This window comes from Olea europaea, chromosome 3 (genome assembly GCF_002742605.1).
Source record: "Olea europaea var. sylvestris chromosome 3, O_europaea_v1, whole genome shotgun sequence".
In the NCBI taxonomy this organism is placed as follows: Eukaryota; Viridiplantae; Streptophyta; class Magnoliopsida; order Lamiales; family Oleaceae; genus Olea; species Olea europaea.
The window spans coordinates 1004587-1027293 of NC_036239.1; the positions used below are offsets into that span (position 1 = coordinate 1004587).

The 22707-nt window shown below is 35.8% G+C and overlaps 2 protein-coding genes across 3 annotated transcripts; both read right to left on the minus strand.

Annotated features, from left to right (window-relative positions):
* Positions 1–13688: 13688 nt before the first annotated feature.
* LOC111380923 (probable 26S proteasome non-ATPase regulatory subunit 3) lies at positions 13689–17732 on the minus strand. Of its 2 annotated transcripts, none has more exons than XM_023004599.1 (9): positions 17596–17732; positions 17319–17409; positions 17037–17227; positions 16299–16436; positions 16074–16210; positions 15803–15857; positions 15615–15725; positions 14749–14988; positions 13689–14468 (listed from the first exon to the last, which is right to left on the minus strand). In XM_023004599.1, exons 2-9 carry the CDS (start codon positions 17395–17397, stop codon positions 13956–13958), a joined length of 1464 nt encoding a protein of 487 aa, XP_022860367.1. In that variant the 5' UTR covers positions 17398–17409; positions 17596–17732; the 3' UTR covers positions 13689–13955. The 2 variants fall into 2 exon arrangements, with proteins under 2 accessions (XP_022860367.1, XP_022860375.1); XM_023004607.1 differs by having other exon boundaries at positions 17554–17717.
* A 354-nt stretch (positions 17733–18086) lies between these two features.
* Positions 18087–20818, minus strand: LOC111380936 (monooxygenase 2). Its single transcript, XM_023004616.1, has 6 exons — positions 20585–20818; positions 20024–20170; positions 19873–19926; positions 19576–19738; positions 19241–19469; positions 18087–18778 (listed from the first exon to the last, which is right to left on the minus strand). The coding sequence occupies exons 1-6, from the start codon at positions 20656–20658 to the stop codon at positions 18252–18254; spliced, it is 1194 nt and encodes a 397-aa protein (XP_022860384.1). The 5' UTR covers positions 20659–20818; the 3' UTR covers positions 18087–18251.
* Positions 20819–22707: the final 1889 nt, after the last annotated feature.

The following is a 22707-nucleotide window of genomic DNA, read 5'->3' on the forward strand; positions in this document are numbered from 1 at the left end:
GTTTCCCATAGATCATAAGCCATCAAGAAAGCTTTCATCTTTACTGTCCAAAAATCATAACTTTCTCCAGTAAAAACAAGAGGTGCAGGCAAAGAAACACTTGTTGTTGCCATGAAAACTATTTTCTCAAGCCCTTAAGATCATAAAAGCTCTGATACCATGTGAGTTTTTGAATGGAGAAGAGTTCTTCCGATGATGATGATGCTGAGAGAAAACTGAGATGCTGCAGGAAGAAAACCAAGAAGCTGCTGGAAAGGAAAACTGAGATATTGCTGGAAAGAAAACTGAGATACAAAGTGCAAAGAGTTCACATCAATCTGTATTGCAAAAGACGTTTTTGATACATACATACATCCCTCTTGATCAGTTTTCAACCACTTTTACCTACTACACAAGACTTCACATTTTTTACACCATATATTTTACAAAAAGTACAGCAGACAACTTGCATAAATTATGTTAAAACCATACATTATAAAAGTCATTGCATTAGTAATTAAGTCACTGCTACAGCAAAAAGGTCATCATATCAACAAGAAAGCCAATGCCCATGTCGAATAGGTAAACCAAATAAATTATCTCCATTCCTGCATCTTTGGCAAACTTAACTTTTGTCCCCAGTTGCATTGATCTCTCAAGCAAATCAGAATATTGTGTAGCCAAGTTATCCTCAGCTACAACGGAAAATAAAGCTTTTATAAAACTTATGGCTCGAATAATTATCTCATCCTCTTCCGGCGAAAACGAGTGGTGCTCAACCTGAGGGGAAAACTAATTGCACCACCGCAGCCAGCAAGACTTCCCAGACCGATCGTAAATCGATTTAATTATAAAAGATTAGTTTCTCGGGCCGTGCTTCTCCACTAATCTCTGCAAGAGTTCATCTTCTTCCACGCACCAAGGGCCCTTGATTTGATCCAGTTTATCCCTTAGTAACATGGTCTCCATAACCTAGATTTCAACAAATCAAAGGTCAATAATCATATAGGGTTATTTTTTGTATTATATAAAGGATTTCTTGGAGAGGTAGGCCTCGCCTAGTATGAGACCAGTGAAAGAGTATAGGAATATTTATATCAGTTAACAAGAGCATAAATGATACCCAACTTCCATTCTCAGCAAACATCTGGGCAAATGAGTAAACAAAGAAGAGACTTTTCTTGAATCATCAAAATCATATCACTTCCTAAACTTCAAATTTACAACACAAATACTTAAAAAAATTACAAGACTTTTCTCAAAGCACAGAGATGCATTGGTACAACTTAACAAGAACAGAGATCATACCAAGCTTCGAATGGTAGGCTCCAATGAGGGCATATATTCTTGCAATAACTGACCATTCCTTGTCCCTCTTAAAACACTGAAATGACCCAAATACATAAACATCAGGAACAATAAAAAATAACACAACTAAATAAACCAACAAAAGGAAATGAAAACTTGTCATCTATTTTATAGCAAATGCTTGTGGCATTTTTCGGTTCCTGTGCATCCTAAATCCACTAACAATTCACCATGTTCTTTTGTGCATATGGTGCACGGTTAAATACAGAGAAAGATTGAAAAAGAAAGAAATGACAAAATAAGCAAACAGACAATATTATTCTAAATCTACTGAACAATTCATCGTGTTCTTCAATGCATGGGGTGTATGGTTATTTACAGAGAAAGATAGAGAAAGCGAGAAATGGAAATCAGTAATTAGAAAATATATCCTAAATCCACTACACAATTCATCGTGTTCTTGTGTGCATGAAGTGTGCGGTCATAAATAGAGAAAGACTGAGAAAGCAACCTCGATAACGTTAAATTGAAACAGGGGCCTCCGTGGTTCGACGGTCGACCCATTGGCTACAACGCCCATGAAAATGTTTATAATCCTATACTTCTCGATTCTCACAACATTAGAAAAATTGAAACCTGTTTAAATAGAGAGGTTTGAAACAGTGTATTCGAATTCCAATGAATGAAATCCCTAATCTAATTTGTTGTTGATGCTACCAAAAATCGTAACTGGTAAACCTTCCGAACTTGAGGACTGAGAAAGAGCACGAACAGAGCCTTCCGGTACCTAAAACAAAGGCAACGAACTGTGTTCTTGTCGCCCCTCTGATGCTTAAGTCAGACAAGAAATTTATATAAGAACGTATACCGAAATTGTATGTAAAAGCGTACCTGAATAATGGACTTGGGTCATGTATTTATAGAGATAGGTAGTGTACTCCTAGTAAGATTAAATTAGTTGGATGTTCTTTTCCAATAGAGTCCTACTTGAGAAGAGTATTTTATTTGTAATATAATTGCATGACCATTGGTGTTATTGTTGACATAGAGTTCTTGTGGACATAGGAGTCTTGGGTTGAGCTGTTTGAATCATATTAGAGTCCTTAAAAGGTAAGACTTCTTATGGGCTTGACAAAAGGGGGGTTCATTATGAAGGGAATAGCTCGAGGACTCATGAACCTCATATATCAAAAGGATGCTCGAGGACTTATGCCCGAGGACACTACTAACCAAATCACGATGATGCAAGTCGCCACTCCTCGGGTGTATTATCCCGAGGACTATGTGCCCCAATATGTGATGAGCAAGACCCTGTGAGTCCTTAGAAGAATCACCTTGGGAGGTTGCCAAAAGTGACTATATTAGCTGTCAAAATTTTCCAACCTAGAATCTTTATTAAAAAACTAGTTAAGAATAAGCTTACAATTGTACATCTGCTCAAACCATACTGGGGTTTCAATTGAAGTGGAATAGGTCTGATTCGATTCTCTGGCGGGGATGAGTCTGTATGTGTGAGGTAGGGATGAGTTTGTGTGTAAGAGATGAATGAATCAGTTCAGGTTTCAATTATTTTGGCTTTATTATGGGAAAGGAAGGGAGTATTGTGAGAGGAAGTAACGAGAGAAGAGTGAGGCCGAGACAAGAGAAGAAGGAAAAATTAAGGTTAATGTACTGATTTGACCTCGAGGAGCTTTTCTTTTGGTTCGGGTAGGATCATTTTTAACAACGTTAAAAAAAGTTGCAAAAAGTGACTTTTCACATTTGAAACATTTCTACACACGTTTGTAAAAAGTGAAGTGACTTTTCGTAACGCTCAATGAATGTTGCAAAAAAAAGTTTTAGCAACAGATATTGAACGTTGCTATAGAATTATATTTTAACAACAGTCAGTGAAACGTAACATTAGCAAAATTCTTTTAGAAAATGATGCCAAAATCCAATTACATTAACTAATTGCAACATTCACTTATTGGAATGTTGCAATAGACCTATTTAGCAACATTTATTAATTAATGATTGTCTTTTAAGTGTTGTAAAAGAGTATTTTTGTTGTAGTGAATTAAGGTATGATTTTGTTTTACAATAAAAATAATAATGATAAGAAAAATAGCTATGATGGATTTGCAAAATTCTTTAGCATTTTCTGCAATATATTAATGCATAGTTTATAGTATTGGGGCTGATGATGGCATTGTTATAATGAGCATTATTTGTGTCCTCAAAACAATGATTAGTGTGGACTTGAATTTTGAAATATTTGATCGAAATGTTCAAGTTTTAGTCATTGATCCTAAATAAAGAATTGATTACTAAGCAATTATAGATTTAAAAAAAAAAAAAGAAAAAAAAAAGAAAGCAATTTCACAATTGCAGAAAATTTCTAACAGAGTTGAGGCCATGTGGAAGCCAGTGCTTCCTTGGTATTTTTTTCACAGGGTAATATTACCTATAACTGTATGCCAAAGCCTTTTATTAGCAATTTAGGCTGATAGGTTTTGCAGGAAATTTGATTGTGAACAGTTTGAGTGTTACTTTTATTGTTAACTTTCCTCTAGAATCATTCATCTTCTTTTTTAGCTTATTGTGATTTATGGCATAAACATGTAAAAGTCAAGGAAAAGAAGCAATTCAGATCGACTTTCTTAAAATAAACTATAATCAAGAGATCAACAACGCGAGATAGTATTTGAGCTCTATCATGATCTATGAAACAGTTATTGCTTCCACAAAATTTATACTTTGCACTGGTGATTCCATTAAGCGTGGCATGATTTTCATGCCATGTACTGCAGAGCTAATACCTTCAATGCATTTGTAAATGTGCTTTAAATCCTAATGTGATAACTCCTCTAATGCTTTTTATTATTATTATTATTATTAATTTGTGAACAAAGAAAATACAAATTAGAAAAGTTCAAGGTTTACTTAACTGAGTGGACTCTACTATGCGTGCATTGCACCTCTATGCGAGGCATCGACCAATGACTGAAACCTAATTTGGCATGTCTCACACCGTGTGCTATATATCTAGGGTTATTATATAGCTTGTATGTTCTCGATGGGCAACTCAGTGTGTTGAAATCTCTTCCTTCCCTGGTTACTGCAAATTACAGCCTTTTAAGGGCATATTCTATTATGATACTCCTTAAAGAACATTTTATTATGATTCCTTTTGTCTTACTTTCATCGTCACCGATATTGGAAATTCAACTGAATATTTGAAATAAATCATTGTCCACTTCTTGCTAGTCAAGCTCTACTTTTTAAAGAATATAAATTTCTCTGTCAAATTTATGTGGAGTTTATGTATTTTCTGAAGAATTTACTGAATACTACATTATAGAGTTGAAGACCACAATTATCATTATTATTATTATTATTATTATTATTATTATTATTATTATTATTATTATTATTATTATTATTATTTTGCTCTCACAACTCTTATCAGTTTCGAAAGAGATTAACTTTGGTTTGAGTGAGAGTTAACAATCAAGAGAAAAGAATGTAAGCAAAAATTAACGAAGGAAAGGATGCTTGCATGCATAAATTAGATGATTCACACCACGCCTTTGTACTATTCACACTTGTTCAATGATGTAGTCCAAAAGAATGAGTGTCATAAAATGAACCCAATCCTAGACCGAAAATGCAGCGACGCAAAATGCTGACGCGTGAGATTATATGCTCACAAACAATTATCATTAGCAGTTACTCATTATTCATTAACTTAGGACATACCATGCAATTCATCAGCGCACAAACAACATTTAACATGCAATATATCAAGTTATGGCCAAATTCCACAGATTGCACTTTCGTGGTGTCACGCACCTTTTGATCCTGAAGGTATTTTAAGGTAACGATATGTGTATTTTTCTTTATGTTCTCCCTCAGTTTCCATGTGAACTTATTCATCTGGCATGCTTAAAGTAGTAATCTAAAGCCTTTTATTTTAACCTTTGAATATGCTGATTTTCTGATATAAATTTCCATCCACTGAACCTTCTAGTTTACACCGTTCTGATAGTTCACTAACAGATGGACTTCAGTATGGCCACATTCTCGTACAGTTGCAGATGAGACACTGGAACCCAAGCTAATTTTAATATATGATCCATTTTTGATAAAATGAGAGGTGAATGCAGAGTAGTTGCTTGTTGATTTCCTCATTTTTTTCGACTTGGACTTCTTAAGCTCTTGACGAACGTTGAGTTTTGATATTCAATAAATCCTGAGTTATGATGCTAACGTGGGAATATATATTTCATAGGCCTTGGCCGATGAGTGAAATAAGTACTAACTACCAAATCCAAAGGTTCTACTCGATTCAATTATATTTCCTCTTTGATGGCTTTGAATCTTGACTCGTCGACACAACCCGTCCTGAATTATCCTAGTGGATCCGAAATGTAATCTGCGCCGATGATAGATGCTAACTAGATGTCAAATCTATCACCAAAGCTGACTATGAGTTATTTAAAAAAAATGCAACAAAATCAAATGCATATGTAAAACATAATGTGATGGGCCCAAAATATTTACTTCGTGCTTTATCAATATGAGTTATAATATTCAACATGTCTTGTGGCTCTTATGCCGAAATCATTAAGCTCTTCTAGTTAAAAAGAATCAATTACTACCCGCAGAAAAAAAATCGTGGGAGAATATATGAGTTGATAGCTCAATGAGTTGTGATAAGAGTGTAAAATACCATATTTTTCCTTCTTAACTATTGCATTCATGTGATTATATTATGTCAAAATGCACTCATTGCTCTTATATTTTGGTTTAGGTTGCATTTTGGTGAAAAAAATGAAATTCGGAAGAAACAAGTGAAAAATGACTAAAGTAGAAGAGAACGAAAATTCGGGGACTAAAGTGCAAATGATCCAAACTTGTGTCTAAGATTATGATGAAGATTCGAAAGTGTTAGAGGTCAAGTGGATGAGGAAAGAAGTCAAAGGGATGAAATAACGTCAAAGTTTGATCAATACATCAATTTTCAATCGAAAACAAACACACCAGTTTTTAGTCTCATGTTGGGACCCATTTTTGACATGGAAGATAATCGAATTGGGAGATAACTTCTGAATAAAAATTGTGGCCCTTTGAGTTAGCTATCCAATGCAACTTGAATCACCTCAATTGGACATTAGGAAAGAAAGTTATGATTAAAACACTGAAAGCTATCTGGCGGAACCATGCGGTCGCATGCCTTTCTACTATGCGGTCGCACACACCTATACCGAGAATTGAAGAGGCTGAAAGTGCATAACCATGCGACCGCAATGACAATAACCATGTGGTCGCATAGTGTTTTTTGGGCGGCCGAATCTCAGTTTCCTTATACAATTAAATCTCTTATGGTAACCTAATTTTCACGGGATATAAATGCCCAAAACCACCCAGAAAAAAATTGTGGCCCTTTTAGTTATCTATCCAATACAACTTGAATCACCTCAATTGGACATCGAGAAAGAAAGCAATTATTAAAACACTGAAAGCTGTCTGGCGGAACCATGCGGTCGCATGCCTTTCTACTATGCGGTCGCACACACCTATACCGAGAATTGAAGAGGCTGAAAGTGCATAACCATGCTACCGCAATGACAATAACCATGTGGTCGCATAGTGTTTTTTGGGCGGCCGAATCTCAGTTTCCTTATACAATTGAATCTCTTATGGTAACCTAATTTTCACGGGATATAAATGCCCAAAACCACCCAGAATGAAGGCAGACGCCCCCAGACGTATTTCTTTCATCTTGGTGCTCAAGAAACTCCATGGAAAACTAAGGAACTTGGTGAAGCAACGAAGGATCTCAATCGGTTTTGGTGATTTCGACATCTTTAATTCATGTAATTGAGTTTTTCATTATTAAACAATTTTAGAATCGAATTTCCATATCTTGAATGTGCTTTTGACATTAGTTTAACAATTATTAGAATTTCCATAGATTCAGTCATGCTTTCTCTATCAAATATTCAAAATACTTGTTGAATTACAATTTGAATTATTTATTGTTGAGATTATTTTAACTTTTATCAAATCCTTCATAGATCTAGCCATGTTCCTTCTATCGAATGATTGAAATAATTGTTAAATTTTAATCTTAATATTACTTTATTGGCGAATTGATTACTGCCTTATGCTTGATGTATATGGTCGATCTTTGATCTTGTTCCAATAAAAAAATGTGCGAATGTGTTATAAGAAATCTAGATTCTAGCAATATAATTGGAATTAAATTGGACTTTATTGTTAAATCTTCCGATTAAAGAGTTGGGAAGAAAATCTCTAATTGAGGAAAAATACATGAATTATTAATGTTGATTGATCCAATCCATTGGGGAAATTCCGACGCTTCACTTATGTCACATATTGATAATTAATTTTTATTCCAAGTGACAAATCATTCCCACATAAAATTACGAAAACCCTAGTTTGTTTGATTTTTTTGAGAAAATTTCCTGTGAATACGACACCCCAAAGCTGTACTACAATCACCGCGTTATACTTTGGGCGTAATCAAGTGGAGAAGTTAAAAAATAATTATACTTTTTCAATTTTACATTTTTATCGAAAAACGAGTTCACGTCATTAAATAACTCGTAAGATAATATCATATAATTATAGTCAAAACGTGAGACATTCACATAACGTGGTAACTCACACTTCCTTAAAATCACTACCTTAGTACATATACAACCTCTATACATAGTTAGTCCAATAAATAGATTTCAATATTTGTCATATAAATTCATTCAAACCTTTAAAAATCTGGAAATCCAATTTTTGACAAAAATAGCACTAAAATTTCAGAATATAGGGATCTGGCACCAATTTCTGTATATTGAAATCTAGCATCGAAACCCTAGACAGAAATAGCACTTTTCTGGGCAGAATTTCAGAATTAACGCCTACACATGAATTTTGCACGAAAATTGCTTATAAATACCAAACTCTAACCTTAACTTCATATCTCACTATAATAAATCACAAATAAGGTGTTTTATATCATATATATATATATATATATATATATATATATATATATCTCGACCCCTTCTATCTATTTCCAGAAAATGGGATGAAAATGGTCATTATCCTCTAAGTCAATAGATAATTATAATATAATTACAATTCAAGTCCCCAACCTTTATATAATTTAACATTTAGTCATCTTATTTATCATATTATAAGCTAAATCCGAAGATTTATTTTTATATCATTTCGGGTCCTCTTAAGTGCTAGCCATTTCAAATTAAACCCCATGAAAATCATTCCTCCAACTTAAATCCTTATTTGGCTTTAACTTTGACTATATAATTCCTTGACTTTGATTGTAATTGAGTGAGGTATAACACCCGTTTAACTTTGTTACTGATCCAATTAAAGGTCTAACCTAACCCTATTGATATAGTTTAAATCCTAATCATTTTGTGTATGATTTGTGTGTGAGAAAAATTACTGCACTTCGGAGAGAAATCCGGCCACCTTTGTGATGCCAAAATTGGTGATAAACTTTATGTTTTTGGTCTCTTTCTTGTCTTCCTTTGCGGTGTTTCCTTCTTGCATTTGTGGTTACAAATCATCACCATTATCTTGTCCTTTGTAGATGAGATTGAAAAGCAACTGAGGTAAATATATAGGTTGTAGATCGAAGCCGGTCGAATTGGTTGTTTGGTAGAAAAATGTAATGTTTTCTTGAGCCCAAAAAACACTGTTTTGATGATCCTTGGAGCAAGCTTATGTGATAATTGGTATAAGAGTTTCAAGGTGGTAAATTTGGCTTGTGAAACATACCATAAACCTCCAGGAAACCAGTAGAAACGAGGCAGAAAATAGATCAAAAAATTGTCCCAAAAACTACCCAAAAATTGAGGTTGTTTTCATGATTTTTGGCCAGTCCATAAAGAGTTTGGTGAAACGAAGACCACCGGTGTGATGTACAAGTGCAGGCGCACCAAGATGATCGAAGCGTGAGACAAACCGTCGACACGTGTGGAGGCACGTGAAGCTCATGCGTAGAGAGAGTGGGTGGCGCGTGTGGCACTTTCTGGCATGAAAGGAAAAGAACTTCGAATGGTAGAGGTTCTTTGAGAGAGAGTGCCTTGGCCAAAGAAGCCAATTTTCCTTATTTTGACGTTGTTGATTGTCAGATGTCTTCCACATATTGCCTCTGCATGGCTTTCATCGGGAGTTTCGGATATGAGGAGAAAATAGATCAAAAAATTGTCCCAAAAACTACCCAAAAATTGAGGTTGTTTTCATGATTTTTGGCCAGTCCATAAAGAGTTTGGTGAAACGAAGACCACCGGTGTGATGTACAAGTGCAGGCGCACCAAGATGATCGAAGCGTGAGACAAACCGTCGACACGTGTGGAGGCGCGTGAAGCTCATGCGTAGAGAGAGTGGGTGGCGCGTGTGGCACTTTCTGGCATGAAAGGAAAAGAACTTCGAATGGTAGAGGTTCTTTGAGAGAGAGTGCCTTGGCCAAAGAAGCCAATTTTCCTTATTTTGACGTTGTTGATTGTCAGATGTCTTCCACATATTGCCTCTGCATGGCTTTCATCGGGAGTTTCGGATATGAGGCGTAACAGTGTGTATACAAATAAATTTTGATTTTCTTGTATGCAAATATAAGCTTTGTCAAATGTGCACTATATATTGTTGTTCTGCTTTTTATGAAACCTACAAAAATTCACAACTCTCTCAAACAAGAATGTAACTCGAAAGCATCTAATTAGTGTAAAGGAAAAAGGAAACATATCAGAAAGACAGAAACAGAATTTTCCCTACCCAAATGTTCTTTGGGGGAGAACAACATGTAATCGATGGAGAGAAAAGGTCTTTCATGAAAATTGAGTTGTTCTATCCGATTATTTCACCTAGGTTGCCACATCACTGATGTCTAATAATCTATTATTGTAATGATAAATAGCATTATTCATTAAAAATAGGGTATGGTGTGGGGTAGCGGACCAAATCACAAATCATTGGTATGTGGGGGTTGGGTTGGTCCAACCCAGATCAGTATTAGCATTTAGCACTTACTCAGTTCATAAATAACATTTTGATGGATTTGGTTCATGGGAATTGTTGATCCCAAAAAATGTTGCCAACAGATGCCGAATCCACCCGCGCACACGTGAGCGAAGGTCCTACATGCTAAGACATCTGGACGGTCTAGGACGAATGGATTAGGGACGTGGGAGTAGCTCAACGACGCGGGACGAGAACGTTCGAAATCCGACGAAATGTTTTTAATCCAATTGTACAATAATTACCAATCGGTGCTCATGAATGTGCATATAAATATGTATGAACACGTATTGTGTTGTAAGATAATATGAAAGAGAGAGTAAAATGTGATTTTTTGTATTGATTCTTGCATTAGCCCTTTAATGTTATACAAGGGAAGTATTTATAGTGGTACATGTGAAATGGCAGCCCTTGAATGAGGTGGCACGTTGCCTCATCTCTTTAATCCAAACATCCAATCCTAGGCATCATCCTTGACTTGTTAGCTTGCTGCGCATTTATTGCTTATGCAGAACCCCCATACTAATGACAAGACTTGACATGTGGACTCATGATAAACGTTCCATCAACCATTCAAACAAGATATTTATGTAGAAGATCTCTTGGGAGAAGTGATCATGGAAGACGTTCCTTCATGGTTCGGAGGCTTCTTCTTTAGCTTCGGATTCAGGGCTTCTGCCACTCATGTAGTACTTCCGCTTCAGGACTTCGCTATCTTCACAGGCCTTCGTATATGGGCCTCGGCATGTGGAGTTCGACTACTTTCATAGGCCTCGGTATATGGGCTTCGGCATAAAGGGCCTCGGCCATACAGCCCACTTCGGCTAGAGTGCCACGTGGTTCGGATTGAGTGGGCCATAGGCCCACGTAGGTTGGCCAAGTATGACAACACGTAACAGAAATAGCTACCTAGGATAGGGTAGTTGAATAGAATTGAAATCGTAAGTTTAAATTACTTGTATTATCATTTGAAATTATGCTGGGGAGATTTGTCAAAAAGGTTCTCAATCTATTTAAATTGCATAATGTTACTCCCCAACCCAAGTTAATTAACAAGAGTAGTTCCCAGCATATCGAGCTTTATAGCAAATTGGTATGGAAACCGTCACACGGCTACTAACAAATATTAAAAGGAATGTTAGGTTGATTTTCGCACACTTGACCAACTTTTTGTAAAATTGATAAATTGGAGATTAATCTTCACAATAACTTAGATTCAAAACTTCAATTGTCACAGCTGGAGGTGCGTGCTCGATCAATACTACAACCTTTCATTTATGATATAAACGGATATTTTACAATCACTTACTCATTGTAAAATTAGCTTAAGATCAATGCCCGGCCTTGAAATTATAGCCAAGCTTAACCTAGTTTCAAATGGGCTGTCCAAAATATAATGAGGCTTACATATTAAGCCATGATTTGAAATCATCAATATGTTAGCATTGTAGGGTTGGGGTTGATTGTCACCTAAACTGGTGCTACATGCTTAATATTACTCAAAATGGGTATGTCCAAAAAAAAACTTGAAGTTTCTTTCTTTGAGGCAACAATTACAAAGAATGAATAACTCCAAGTTTGTCAAAAGTTTTCTAAATATATTATGCTCACGCAAAGTGTCTCTCCGAGGAAAGAAATGCTACATATAAATATTTTCTCTTTTTTATACATATAATTATAAATAACTAATTATATATATTTGGTGCAATTCAAATACAAGTCAGTCGTGTATGGCTAAATTTACTTTGACCCTGGGCAGCAAAAGTCATCTACAATAGTCAGTCGTGTATGGCTAATTAGTTTTCACTTTTCAACAATAATTTTAAGAGCCGTGCTGTGTGCACAGCTCAGTACACAGCACGACTTACAGCCCCCTCATTTCGAAGGGGGGTGGGGGGAGGCCAATAAAAAATGGCATGGGCCCTACAGCACAGTGAGGGGGCTGTACATGTTCAAGGTGCTGGACAAACAGCTTTTTCCTAATTTTAATTTGTGAGTAGTACCGTTGATATCGAGAAATTGTTGAGGGGTCCACGTTAGCCGTCAAACATTAGATATATGATTTCATGTTTGCAAAGCACTAATTCAAAAATTTGTTTCAAAATGAAAAATCAGGTACAATATATGACTAATCATACTTGAGTTAGTAGTTAACGATGTTTATTGATAGATGACTCAATTATCTAAGTTTTGGTCGATAAAAACACCCATCCCTACTCGCAGCATACGGTCCATATCATTTTCTTTATTTAAGATCTTCAAGTCTCTTGGTAGCAAGGCTACTAATATAAAAGATACTTTGTCAGATAAAAGGGAACAAATATTGTTGCTTCCTTTGGTTTCTAAGAATGCATGAGTTGAACAAGTAAAAATTTTGCTTTTTAGAATGATGAGGGCATCAAATTCATCTGTTATCTGCTTTTGTATTTTATACTTCACTTTCTTCTTTTGATTTCCGTTTCTTTGTTGGGCCAAGAGAAGTGAACCATACCGAAAACAACAAAAAGGCAGGTATATCGTTCTTTCACATAATATTGTCTTTTAATTTTGTGACGAATATTTATTAATTGTAATATAGGATCCCTTTTGTTCATATCGAAATCATTAGCTCGAAATCATTAGCATTTATCATCAATCATGCCCCCAGAGAGAGAGGAACACAAATAAGTCGACAATTTGACAACATTTCTTTGGCAGGAAGAAGACACTTTCTTTAAGAATTGGGTTTAGTACTTGCATTGAATATACTTTGGTTGAGTTATAGGTTTGTAGAGTGGATGGATTGCTGTTGCGCTGGAACAGAAAAATATTCAAAATGGTGAAGAAGAGCAGCTTCCTTTTATTCCTTGCATTCTACATCCAAGGACTAAATTAGAACAACATAACACTAGAGTCAGGCTAAGGCCTCCACCCCTCACCCCAAAGCAATTCGGGCACTACAGATTCAAGTTTCTCATTGAGTGCAAATGAACTACAAGTTTCTCCAGAGCCCTTGAAGGAAAACTAGGATTTGCCCCCGATATCTCCACTGAAATTAAAGAATCGATTTGTGTGAAGTAACAAGGAGAAACTGGAAACACGGATAGTAATAGCTTTTCAAAGAAACATATTTATCAAACCCTTTCACCCCTTCAATTGAGAGTGGATTCCAGGAGAAGGAAACATTACTGAGTAACATATTTGGTAGCCAAGTGAAGGACGATGGATATTTTACACGAGAGAATAATCCGAATGATGATGAAGATGATGCAGTGAAATATGGTAGAAGAACAGGAAGGGACCTCAATCGAGGAAGAGAAGAAAGAAGCTTAATTATAGGCTATATGCTCATTAGCCTCATCAAACAACAATGATTTTGAATCAACCTTGAGCTCATAAAGAAATTTATTTAGTGTTTAACGAAAAAGGAAGAGACGGGATTCTGAGTATTAATACAGAACAGTAAAACCACAAATGATCAAGTATAAAACCAGAATCTCATATGAGATTCGGACATGAAGGCAAGAATCCACTGTAGAAAAATAGCCCCATCATTATGAGAAAATGAAATGTTCTTGATAGTTATGACGTCGCTCTGCAAGAGAGAATCCTGCAGTCCAACAAAACGCACTTTCTCATCACTAGAACTCATCGTCATCCTCCTCAGCTATATGCTTAGCAAGCTCTTGCTCTTGCTGTTGTCTCTCCCTTCTCTTCTCTGCACTTTCCTTCTCTTTGTGGGAATTAGGAGGGAATCGAAGGGCACGAACTGCCTCGTTATGCATATTTAGGCAGAAAGCAATTCTTGAGTTGAAAGCAATTTGAGGCTCATTTGTGGAGTAGATATCCCCAGTTTCCTTTGATATCATACAGCCATTAGCATGATCTAGTGTGGCATCAATTGCACCATCGCGAATTGCTTTGGCTACAATACTCTCAGCATCAGCAACAGGGTTTGCAGAATCCAATTTCAGCTTTTTAGCAACATCAACAAGTGAGATCTGGGAGTATGAGATACTGATGTTGCGGAGCCCAGTTCTAATGACATTATGGCGCAGCCTGACAATTAAATTGTTAGTACGGTCTGCACTAAAAGTGTTAGCAAACCTCTCAGCAACGGTTTTAAACAGCTTCAGATCTCCAATCCGAACAGCCTGAAAATGCAGACATTACTAGAAAAGGTCAAATAAAGAGGCTCAGGGCACAATAAACAACTTTATCTGGAAAGATTTTCTAGGCATAATGTTAACAAGAAGGATAGCTACAGAATTTTATCATAAAATCTATTCCGTCACCAGACAGTAAGTTGACAGCATCCATCAGCTCAATAAGTTAACTAGTTAAGTCTAGGACAAATGTGGGATCTTCAAGTTTATGACTCATCAATTTGTAAGAAAAAGTTTTCAAATTTAATACACCATACTCAGAACTCACATTTGTAAGCTCAAAGTATGGCCTCAAAGCTTTTTCCATCCCTTTCTGCATAAAAACAGTTCTCTCGGGAATCTCTCCCAGTAGTAAGCGAACAATAACAGCCCACTTGTTGCATTGAACTCGGAAACCAAGAGCAGAAACAGGTGCTTTCCGTGCAGCTTGGAGAAGGGACTCTTTAGCATCAGTGTACTCCAACTGAATTGTCCTGATCTTTCCAAGATAAAAGAGATACCGGCAAAACTGAAATAAATGGCAGAGAAGATCAGAATTACGAGCTGCGTGTAGATATTCAAAAGTTGATTCTGCACTAGTCATGGTGATGAATTAAGAACGAAACCAAGTTATGGAAGAACAACATTCTCACACATGCCAGAAGGAAGCAGACAAACACATTATAACCGGTATGCAGATATGTCAAGTATTTATCAATATTTGAATCCAAAACAGCACAAGAGGCACAGAGTCAAATATAAGAGTATCATCACAAAAGCTGAAGTGCCCAATGTTGTTGCCAAAACACCACAACATCATCTGCTTACTACCCTAAAAAATTATTAACCTTTTAAACTGTGCAAGTCCCTAACAGATGAAAACAAATTTCCTCTCAGATGTAAGAATTGTGAGCTATGCCACTATTGTCATCTCTCGGTAATAATATTACAAACACAATTTGATATTTATGTCTCACTATAACTACAGATAAAGGGTAATGCAACAATCTCAACTCAAATATGGAAATCAACAGTGATCTTGCCGGACAGAGAAAATAGAATAAATAGAGTGGGAAAGAAAGGAAAAAAGAAATGGAAGCATATTTCTTGAAGGTTGATATAAATAACTGAAGGAGCATTAAGCTGAAAATTTGCCTGCTGATTTGAATGAGCTTCAAAACGAGGAGCCTTTGACCTCAGTTTCTCCGCTTGATCATATAGGTTGTAGTGGAGGTAATTCCTTAGCAGCAGATTAAGAAGTGTTTCCTGCATTTTTAGCATACACAAAATATGAGAACACCACCACAATAACAAACTTTAAGCTTGTCCATTGAGAGACAAACCTGTCCCAACTCATCATGGCGCAATGTTGCAATCCGATGCAAAGCAAGGAGATTACTGTTAATAAGTGAGGATCTCTATGAGACATTAAAATAAAAAAAATAAAAAAAGAGATCCAATTATAAGCAAGAAAAGACGGGAAAATAACATTCAACTTTTTTTGCTCCCTTTTGCTCAGGTTGTTTCAAAACATACAATATGCATGTGTTATCCTCAGGTCAGGCATCATAGGCATTGCAAGCATCTAAGAACTGGCAGAAATATAAGTCATACCCACGAATTTCAGCAAGATCACCAGTAAGTTCATAGCTGAGAGAGTAGTAGAAGTAGAGTCTAGCTGCTATGACATCAACAGTTCGCCTATTCAGATTCTTTACCCGTGCAATGCCAGCCGAAGAACAGGCTTTAGCCTGAAGAACAACAAAGAAAGTTCAGAAATAGTTTCATAAGAATTACAGACATCATTAATGATATGCAAGCCTGTGGGAAAACTTATACCTCACTGTATCTCTTCTGATCAATCAGAAATATTAGAACAAGTACATAGCAATAGATCTCAAGCTCTGGCAAGGAGTGCTTCACAGGAACTTGAGTTGTCGATGATGCAGTATCAACTTCCATATCATGCTCATCCTCCTACAAGTTACATTGAATTTTGTAAAACAGGGGACATAACACGAGATACAACAACAATAAATCATCCACCTATGGAAACAGCATAATCTTTTATGATACAATAACTCGATGTGAAATGGCAACCACTTTCATCTACTATTCTTGCAACACCATATTGATGATATAATTCTGTTCAATATTCTATGGGCATATAAACTTCATAAAAAGAACTCACTCGCCCGTTAAAAAAATTGACAGAGAAAATGAAGCTCAAGAAAAGAAATTAGTCTATGTTTTATCACTTAAATTTGTCAGCATTTACACAAGTACTAAAAAGATGCAATATCATACCAGAGGAAGTGGGATTCTGAATCTTAACTATGGTACATTGAAAGAATGACCACATAATATAACAGTAGACAACTTATTAAGTGCATGTAAACTAAATTAGTGCAAAATAAGTACAACTCAGATACTGTAAATTTCAAAAGTTGTTTCTTCCACTTAATGCTCCTTTATAGACTTCTTGTACAAGTAATCACTTGATCAATTCATACACTATAGTTCTCCATTTAATATAGTTATTCATTTAAAAAATAAAAAAAATCCTGTCTTGTTCACCTTGGGAAGGTAAGAAGATAGGCGAGAATGCGCTTCGGATCCAGGTAGAAGCACAAAATTGAGAAACGCAGAGAGCACAGAAGCCTTGAACTTCCTCCTTAACTGAATCGTGGACCTAATCGCCCTAACAATCCTCCGACCCTCTCGTGAATAGGCCCCCATCTCAATCAAGGACACTATCTCCTTCAATTCTAAAGAGAGAAGGAAAACCGAAAAAAATAAATAAATAAATTTAGATACCTACCCCAGAAAGTAAATCAAAATGCATTTATAGATACTTACGCTGGAAAGTGGAGGGAGCAGCGGAGGACACGGGGTTCGAGGGGGCGGACTGCTCTTTCATCTCAACGTCTTGAGTCATTTTGGTAAATATCTGAGAAACGAATGGAATTAATCGAAATATAGAAAATACATACAAAATCTGGGGATTCAATGTTGGCTTTCCAGATTTACGGAAGCAAGGGGAAACTAGGGTTTCGATTAATTTCTTAGGCTGCAAAATAAGTAGAAAAATTACTTTAATTTCCGATGTGAAGAAATTACGAGTTTAAATCGGAACCTGAGATTCGATGATTGTAAGATTTTTTGAAGAAATCCTAGAATTCGTCTGCTTCGAGCTCAGCGGAGTTCTCTCCAGTTAATATCATGAACGACAGGGGGCTCTTTAGTCATTTCACGCATTTTTCTTTTGCAGCAAGCCATTCTCTCCTATGTGCTTTATATTTGAGATAATTACTCTTATAGTCCTCTCATTTCTGATTAATAATACATCAACGCCTCTTGTAATTTGAAAGTTTCCGAAAAGCTCAAGTATTAGAGCTTGTTTTGGGAGTAATTTTGAAAATTGATTTTTTGAACGTTAGGAGAAAAGTGAGGTCCATCTATAAGAAAAGAAATCAAATATTAAGGTTGAAATAATGAAATAACGGTCAAAAAATTAATTTTTTGAGGAGGAAAATCACTCTCGAACAGGCTATTATTATTATTATGTATATTCAAATGTGTAGTTAACAGGATTAATAGAAAATTTGTAAATCCAAAGAGGCACAATTTAGCAATACTTTTGGCAACGAGCTTGATAATTAGCACCATTTCTAACTTATTTGTCTTTTTTATTCAAAGAGACCCATGTTTACAGGTTGTTATCAATTGAAACACACATCAAATCAAATCGTATTACAACATGTTTGGTAGAGCTTAAAAGCCTTTCTCAGCTCAGAGTTTGCCACAATCAAAACTAGCCTTCTTCAACAGTGTCCCAGCCAAGAATTTAGCCAAAATATTGTCTCTCAGAAAATTCATCACAATCCCTTCACTCTGCTGTATATACCCTACCATATATGAAGTACAGATGAGATCAAAACCTCTCCATCTCCTCTCTTTAGCAAACTTTCCCAATGCTGTCTTGATCCTTTGGTACTCAATTTCTTCAGCATTCTCTTGCTTTTCTCTTAATCCTTCAGCTAAAACCCGGGCCAAGACAACGCCATCCTCCATTGCAGAACAACCACCTTGGCCAAGGTCAGGCGTCATGGGGTGTAGTGCATCCCCAGCTACACATACGTTGTCTTTACTGATATTTCCCCATAGCAACTCCCAAGGATGTCTGAATCTCAGTGGTGAACACACCATACTGTTCAAATCAGTGTTCTCAAAAACAGCCTTTATTTTATCAGAGACATTTCCAAGCTTGCTCAATACGAATTGTTTCATCCTAACTGGATCTTTCTCTATATCTCTGTCTGCAAAAGTTTTTGTTACAAAATAGTCAAATTCAGAAAATTCATTCATTGTGCATCCCAAGTTAAATGAGACCATCCAAATTTTACATTCGCCTCTGTTTGAGAGTTAGTTGCAGATTTTCACTAAAAATTGAGAAGAAATTTACTGTGGAGGTCTTAGGCCTCTGTCTATGTATTTCCATTTCTCCCTCTAACGGCTCCCCTAAAATCCTTTATATAATCAAAATATAAAAATCACATATCCACCTGTAATTGCAACTCAGTTCGAAGGAATTACTCTCCTCCCAGTCCAATATCAGGAATATAGGACTTCTTGACTACATATTTGTTACATTTAGAAGGCAATTCATTATGATTCTGAAAATCAATCTGGAATTAAATGTTGATTTCATCTTCCCATTTGAACTGCAGACAAGAACAAAAAAGAAGTGTACGAGTAAGAGTAGAATTTAATTCATTTACCTTGGGAAGAGGGACTATAGGTAAAAAACCAGTAAACGCTATGCTCATCACATGGAAGGATACCATATCTGACACCCTTTCCAAAGAATTGGGAGAACTTTGGCTCAAAACCATGGCCATCTTTAAAATCTACAAAGCCTCTAATGGCCGTTCGCCCCACAAAAGCTGGCTTACTGAAACCTAGAAATTTCGCCACCTCAGAGTTCACCCCATCACACCCAATCAAAACCTTGTATATAAGATTCAGGAACACAAGATCTAACCAGAGTTAATTAGTTCATTCGAAACTTGAAGTTCAGTTATGAGAAATTTATATCCCGATCCAAATTAGTTACCTTAGTTTTGATGACAGTTCCATCTGAAAGATGAATAGACTTAAAGAAACCTGCATCCTGAATACAGACCACCTTGGAGGAATATCTAATGGTACCTCTTGGAAGTTCATTTTCCAGAATTTCCAGTAGCGCCTTCCTGTTTACGCACCTCACATCGTGATCCCTGCATGTGGACAATTATTTTTGAAGGAAACATACCTATTTGCATCTTAGCAACTATGTCCCAACCAAAAGAAAGCTTGGTAGGTTCGGAACTTGCGTGAAATGTTTGTAAACCTTTATCCATCTAAAACTTACTTGAAAGATATTTCTGAAGTTGAAAGCCCAGAAACTACCGATGTAGTCAAAATTCTGTAGAATTCATCAAATAAAATATACTTCAATCAGATTAGAAAGCTAAAATTCAAATAGATGACAAGAAAATGTTTGAATCTATATATGTAATTACCCACTAAGTTGGTTGTGCTTTTGACGAAGGATGTCTCCAACGCCGATAGCATCCAGTGCTTTCCATGCATTAGTCCACATTGTAAAAGCAAATCCAGTAGTTCTCAATCTATCTGATGATTCCAATACCAAACTCCGGAGTCCCAATCTACAAAACCAAGTATAACCTATCTGGTGAACCACTTCATCCCAAAAAAACTTTAAATAACATGCTCCTGGAGATTTGACCAGTGCAAAATTTTCAATGAATAACAACGAGACTTGAACTCAAAATCTCTATCTACTCTGATCATTTATATAAATTTACTCTTCAACACTAGATCGTATAGAAGACTATAACATTTAACTTCTTTTTCTGGTATAATATTAAAACTACTTTGTAATCAGTCTTACCTAACATTAACATTACCATTACCATACCATGAGTGTACATCATTTTGCCTAATTGTAAACATAAAAACAAACACCATAAAGGCAAAACTACATCTGATTGATTTAAAATTAAAAATTTTTATATTACCAAGAATAGGAGTGAGCATAAATTCAGAAAAAATATTTGTACCTGTGAAGTCCTGAAGACGTGGTTAGACCAGCTATTCCAGCGCCAATAATCACTATGTCTTCCACAACTTCCATGACAAACTTTAACAGTAAACAAAAATAGGATCGACCAATTTTGAGTAGCCCAGAAATGATATACGAATTTATCAAAAGTTTTTAATGCCAAAAGTAGGTAAATGAGGATAAAGTTATAATGATATCAGCCCATACGCACATACAAGCATAAAGTTGAAAGGGGTCAATTTGCATATTATTTAAAAGGCAATATTAAGGGGAAAAAACAAAATTTATTTCGGAAACATCCAGAACAATCGTAACTAGCGAAGGCTGTTACTCCAGGGTGTTTATAGTACAAGGATTATTATAATATTCAAGCTTAACTGCTTTCGTCATTCTTCGAGCTTAATCTACTTCGCCTTTTTCAATCAGTAAGTTCTTGTAGTGGAACAAATATTGGTTGAAATTACATGAATTATTGTCCTCGAATTGAACAAATGTCGCAGTATCAAGTTCCGTGACAAACGGTCGCATAAATAAAATTTTACTGCAAGTTAGTAAATAAAGAATGAAACCGACCCTAAAAGAAATTGAATGATGCAGACAAACACGTGAAGAGAGAAATCCTCGAGGTACTTGTTCTATCTTCATGAGAATACGGCATATCCTACACTAAATACAATTAAAGGGCATAAAGGAAATCTGACCTCTGAAAGCATTGCTAGTTATCCTAACTCCTAAGCATACTCGATAACAAATGGAAATCCAAATTAACGTTAAAAACAAAGTTACATACAACCCCTCTTGAAGATAAGGAAAGAAGTAATTTATATAGAATTCATGTGGGGCCTATATTTAAATCCAAATTCAATCATAGCCAAAATACAAATAATTGCAAAGTTTCCAGTCAGCATTGAAAAGTTGATCTGCCTCGATCCCATACTAACCAAAAGAAAAACACAACTCAAGGCAAATCATTAACCTAAAGCTACAGAGCAAGCTATAGCCTTTGCAGTAGTTGGCGTTTAAAACCAACAAAGCAAGATAATATTGACTTGTATCTAGTCCAGCCATCACCCTAACATAGGGAAAAAGAAAGGCCACCAAGAAAAGGGATAACATTTGTCATCTTTTGCAACGGGCAGAGGCTGGCCCGGGCTACAGCCCGTGCTTTCTCAAGCCAAGATCTATGTAGGTTACATTTTTTTGGTTGAGCCCACTACATTTGGTTGAGTAGCCCGTGTCCAGCTGTTGGCAGAAAAAGAAATGAGACCTGACCCAACTCTTTGGCCCAAAAAAAATTTAAATTTCAATACCATATTACCATATAAACCAAACCCAAACCTAAATCCACTTCTTCCATTTGGGGCCTCCTCTCCAAACTATAAACTCCTCCACAGCTCCCCGCTCATCTTCGGTATGTTACGTATGTATTTTTTATTTTGCCATTTTGGAGTTTAATTTCTTGTATTTTTGTAACTTGGACCATTTTTTATATATATATTTAGTATTTAATATGGATTATTGAGATTTGAGAGTGGGTTGTATTTGAGAATTAGAATAAAAATTTTCTTGGAATTTGTATATGGATGATTTTCATGTTAAATTTGTGTACAAAATAACATCTATTCTTGTTATTGCTTCGACCCATATTTCCCAAAAAGTGGATCCTACTCTAATAGCTCCGAATAAATTAAATGCATGCATTATCAAGTTGGCTCAATCGTCTTTATGTTGATCCTTACGGGCCTCCTGAATTATCTCACCGATACAGGGCTCAATGGAGCCCTTTTACAAATAATCTCTCGTTGATTTTTGTTCTACGTCTTTGAGCTATATATCCACGTTTAATTCTGGTAATTGAATAAATGAAACTTTGACGAATAACTAATTGATTATAATCCCTAAACGGGTCGACCAATCTTTCCATAATTCCCGGGGAGTGGCCGAGTGGGGACATGGGTGTTGTTACGGGAGTAAAAGTAAAACCACTATGTTGGCTTTGTTTTGTCTTTTTTTTTTTTTTTTTTTTTTTTTTTTTTAAAAAAAAAAAAAAAAAAAAAAAAAAAAAAAAAAAAAAAAAAAAAAAAAAAAAAAAAAAAAAAAAATTTTTTTTTTTTTTTTTTT

Excerpts from the sequence above, each read along its gene's own strand:
- LOC111380923 (XM_023004599.1), bottom strand. The coding sequence starts at position 17,397 with ATGACTCAAGACGTTGAGATGAAAGAGCAGTCCGCCCCCTCGAACCCC. Across the intron at positions 16,211-16,298 it reads ATCAGAAGAGATACAGTGAG|GCTAAAGCCTGTTCTTCGGC; the intron begins GTATAAGTTTTC and ends GTTGTTCTTCAG. Across the intron at positions 15,726-15,802 it reads GCCATGATGAGTTGGGACAG|GAAACACTTCTTAATCTGCT; the intron begins GTTTGTCTCTCA and ends CTAAAAATGCAG.
- LOC111380936 (XM_023004616.1), bottom strand. The coding sequence starts at position 20,658 with ATGGAAGTTGTGGAAGACATAGTGATTATTGGCGCTGGAATAGCTGGT. Across the intron at positions 19,927-20,023 it reads AAGCACAACCAACTTAGTGG|AATTTTGACTACATCGGTAG; the intron begins GTAATTACATAT and ends TGAATTCTACAG. Across the intron at positions 18,779-19,240 it reads CTATAGTCCCTCTTCCCAAG|ACAGAGATATAGAGAAAGAT; the intron begins GTAAATGAATTA and ends AAACTTTTGCAG.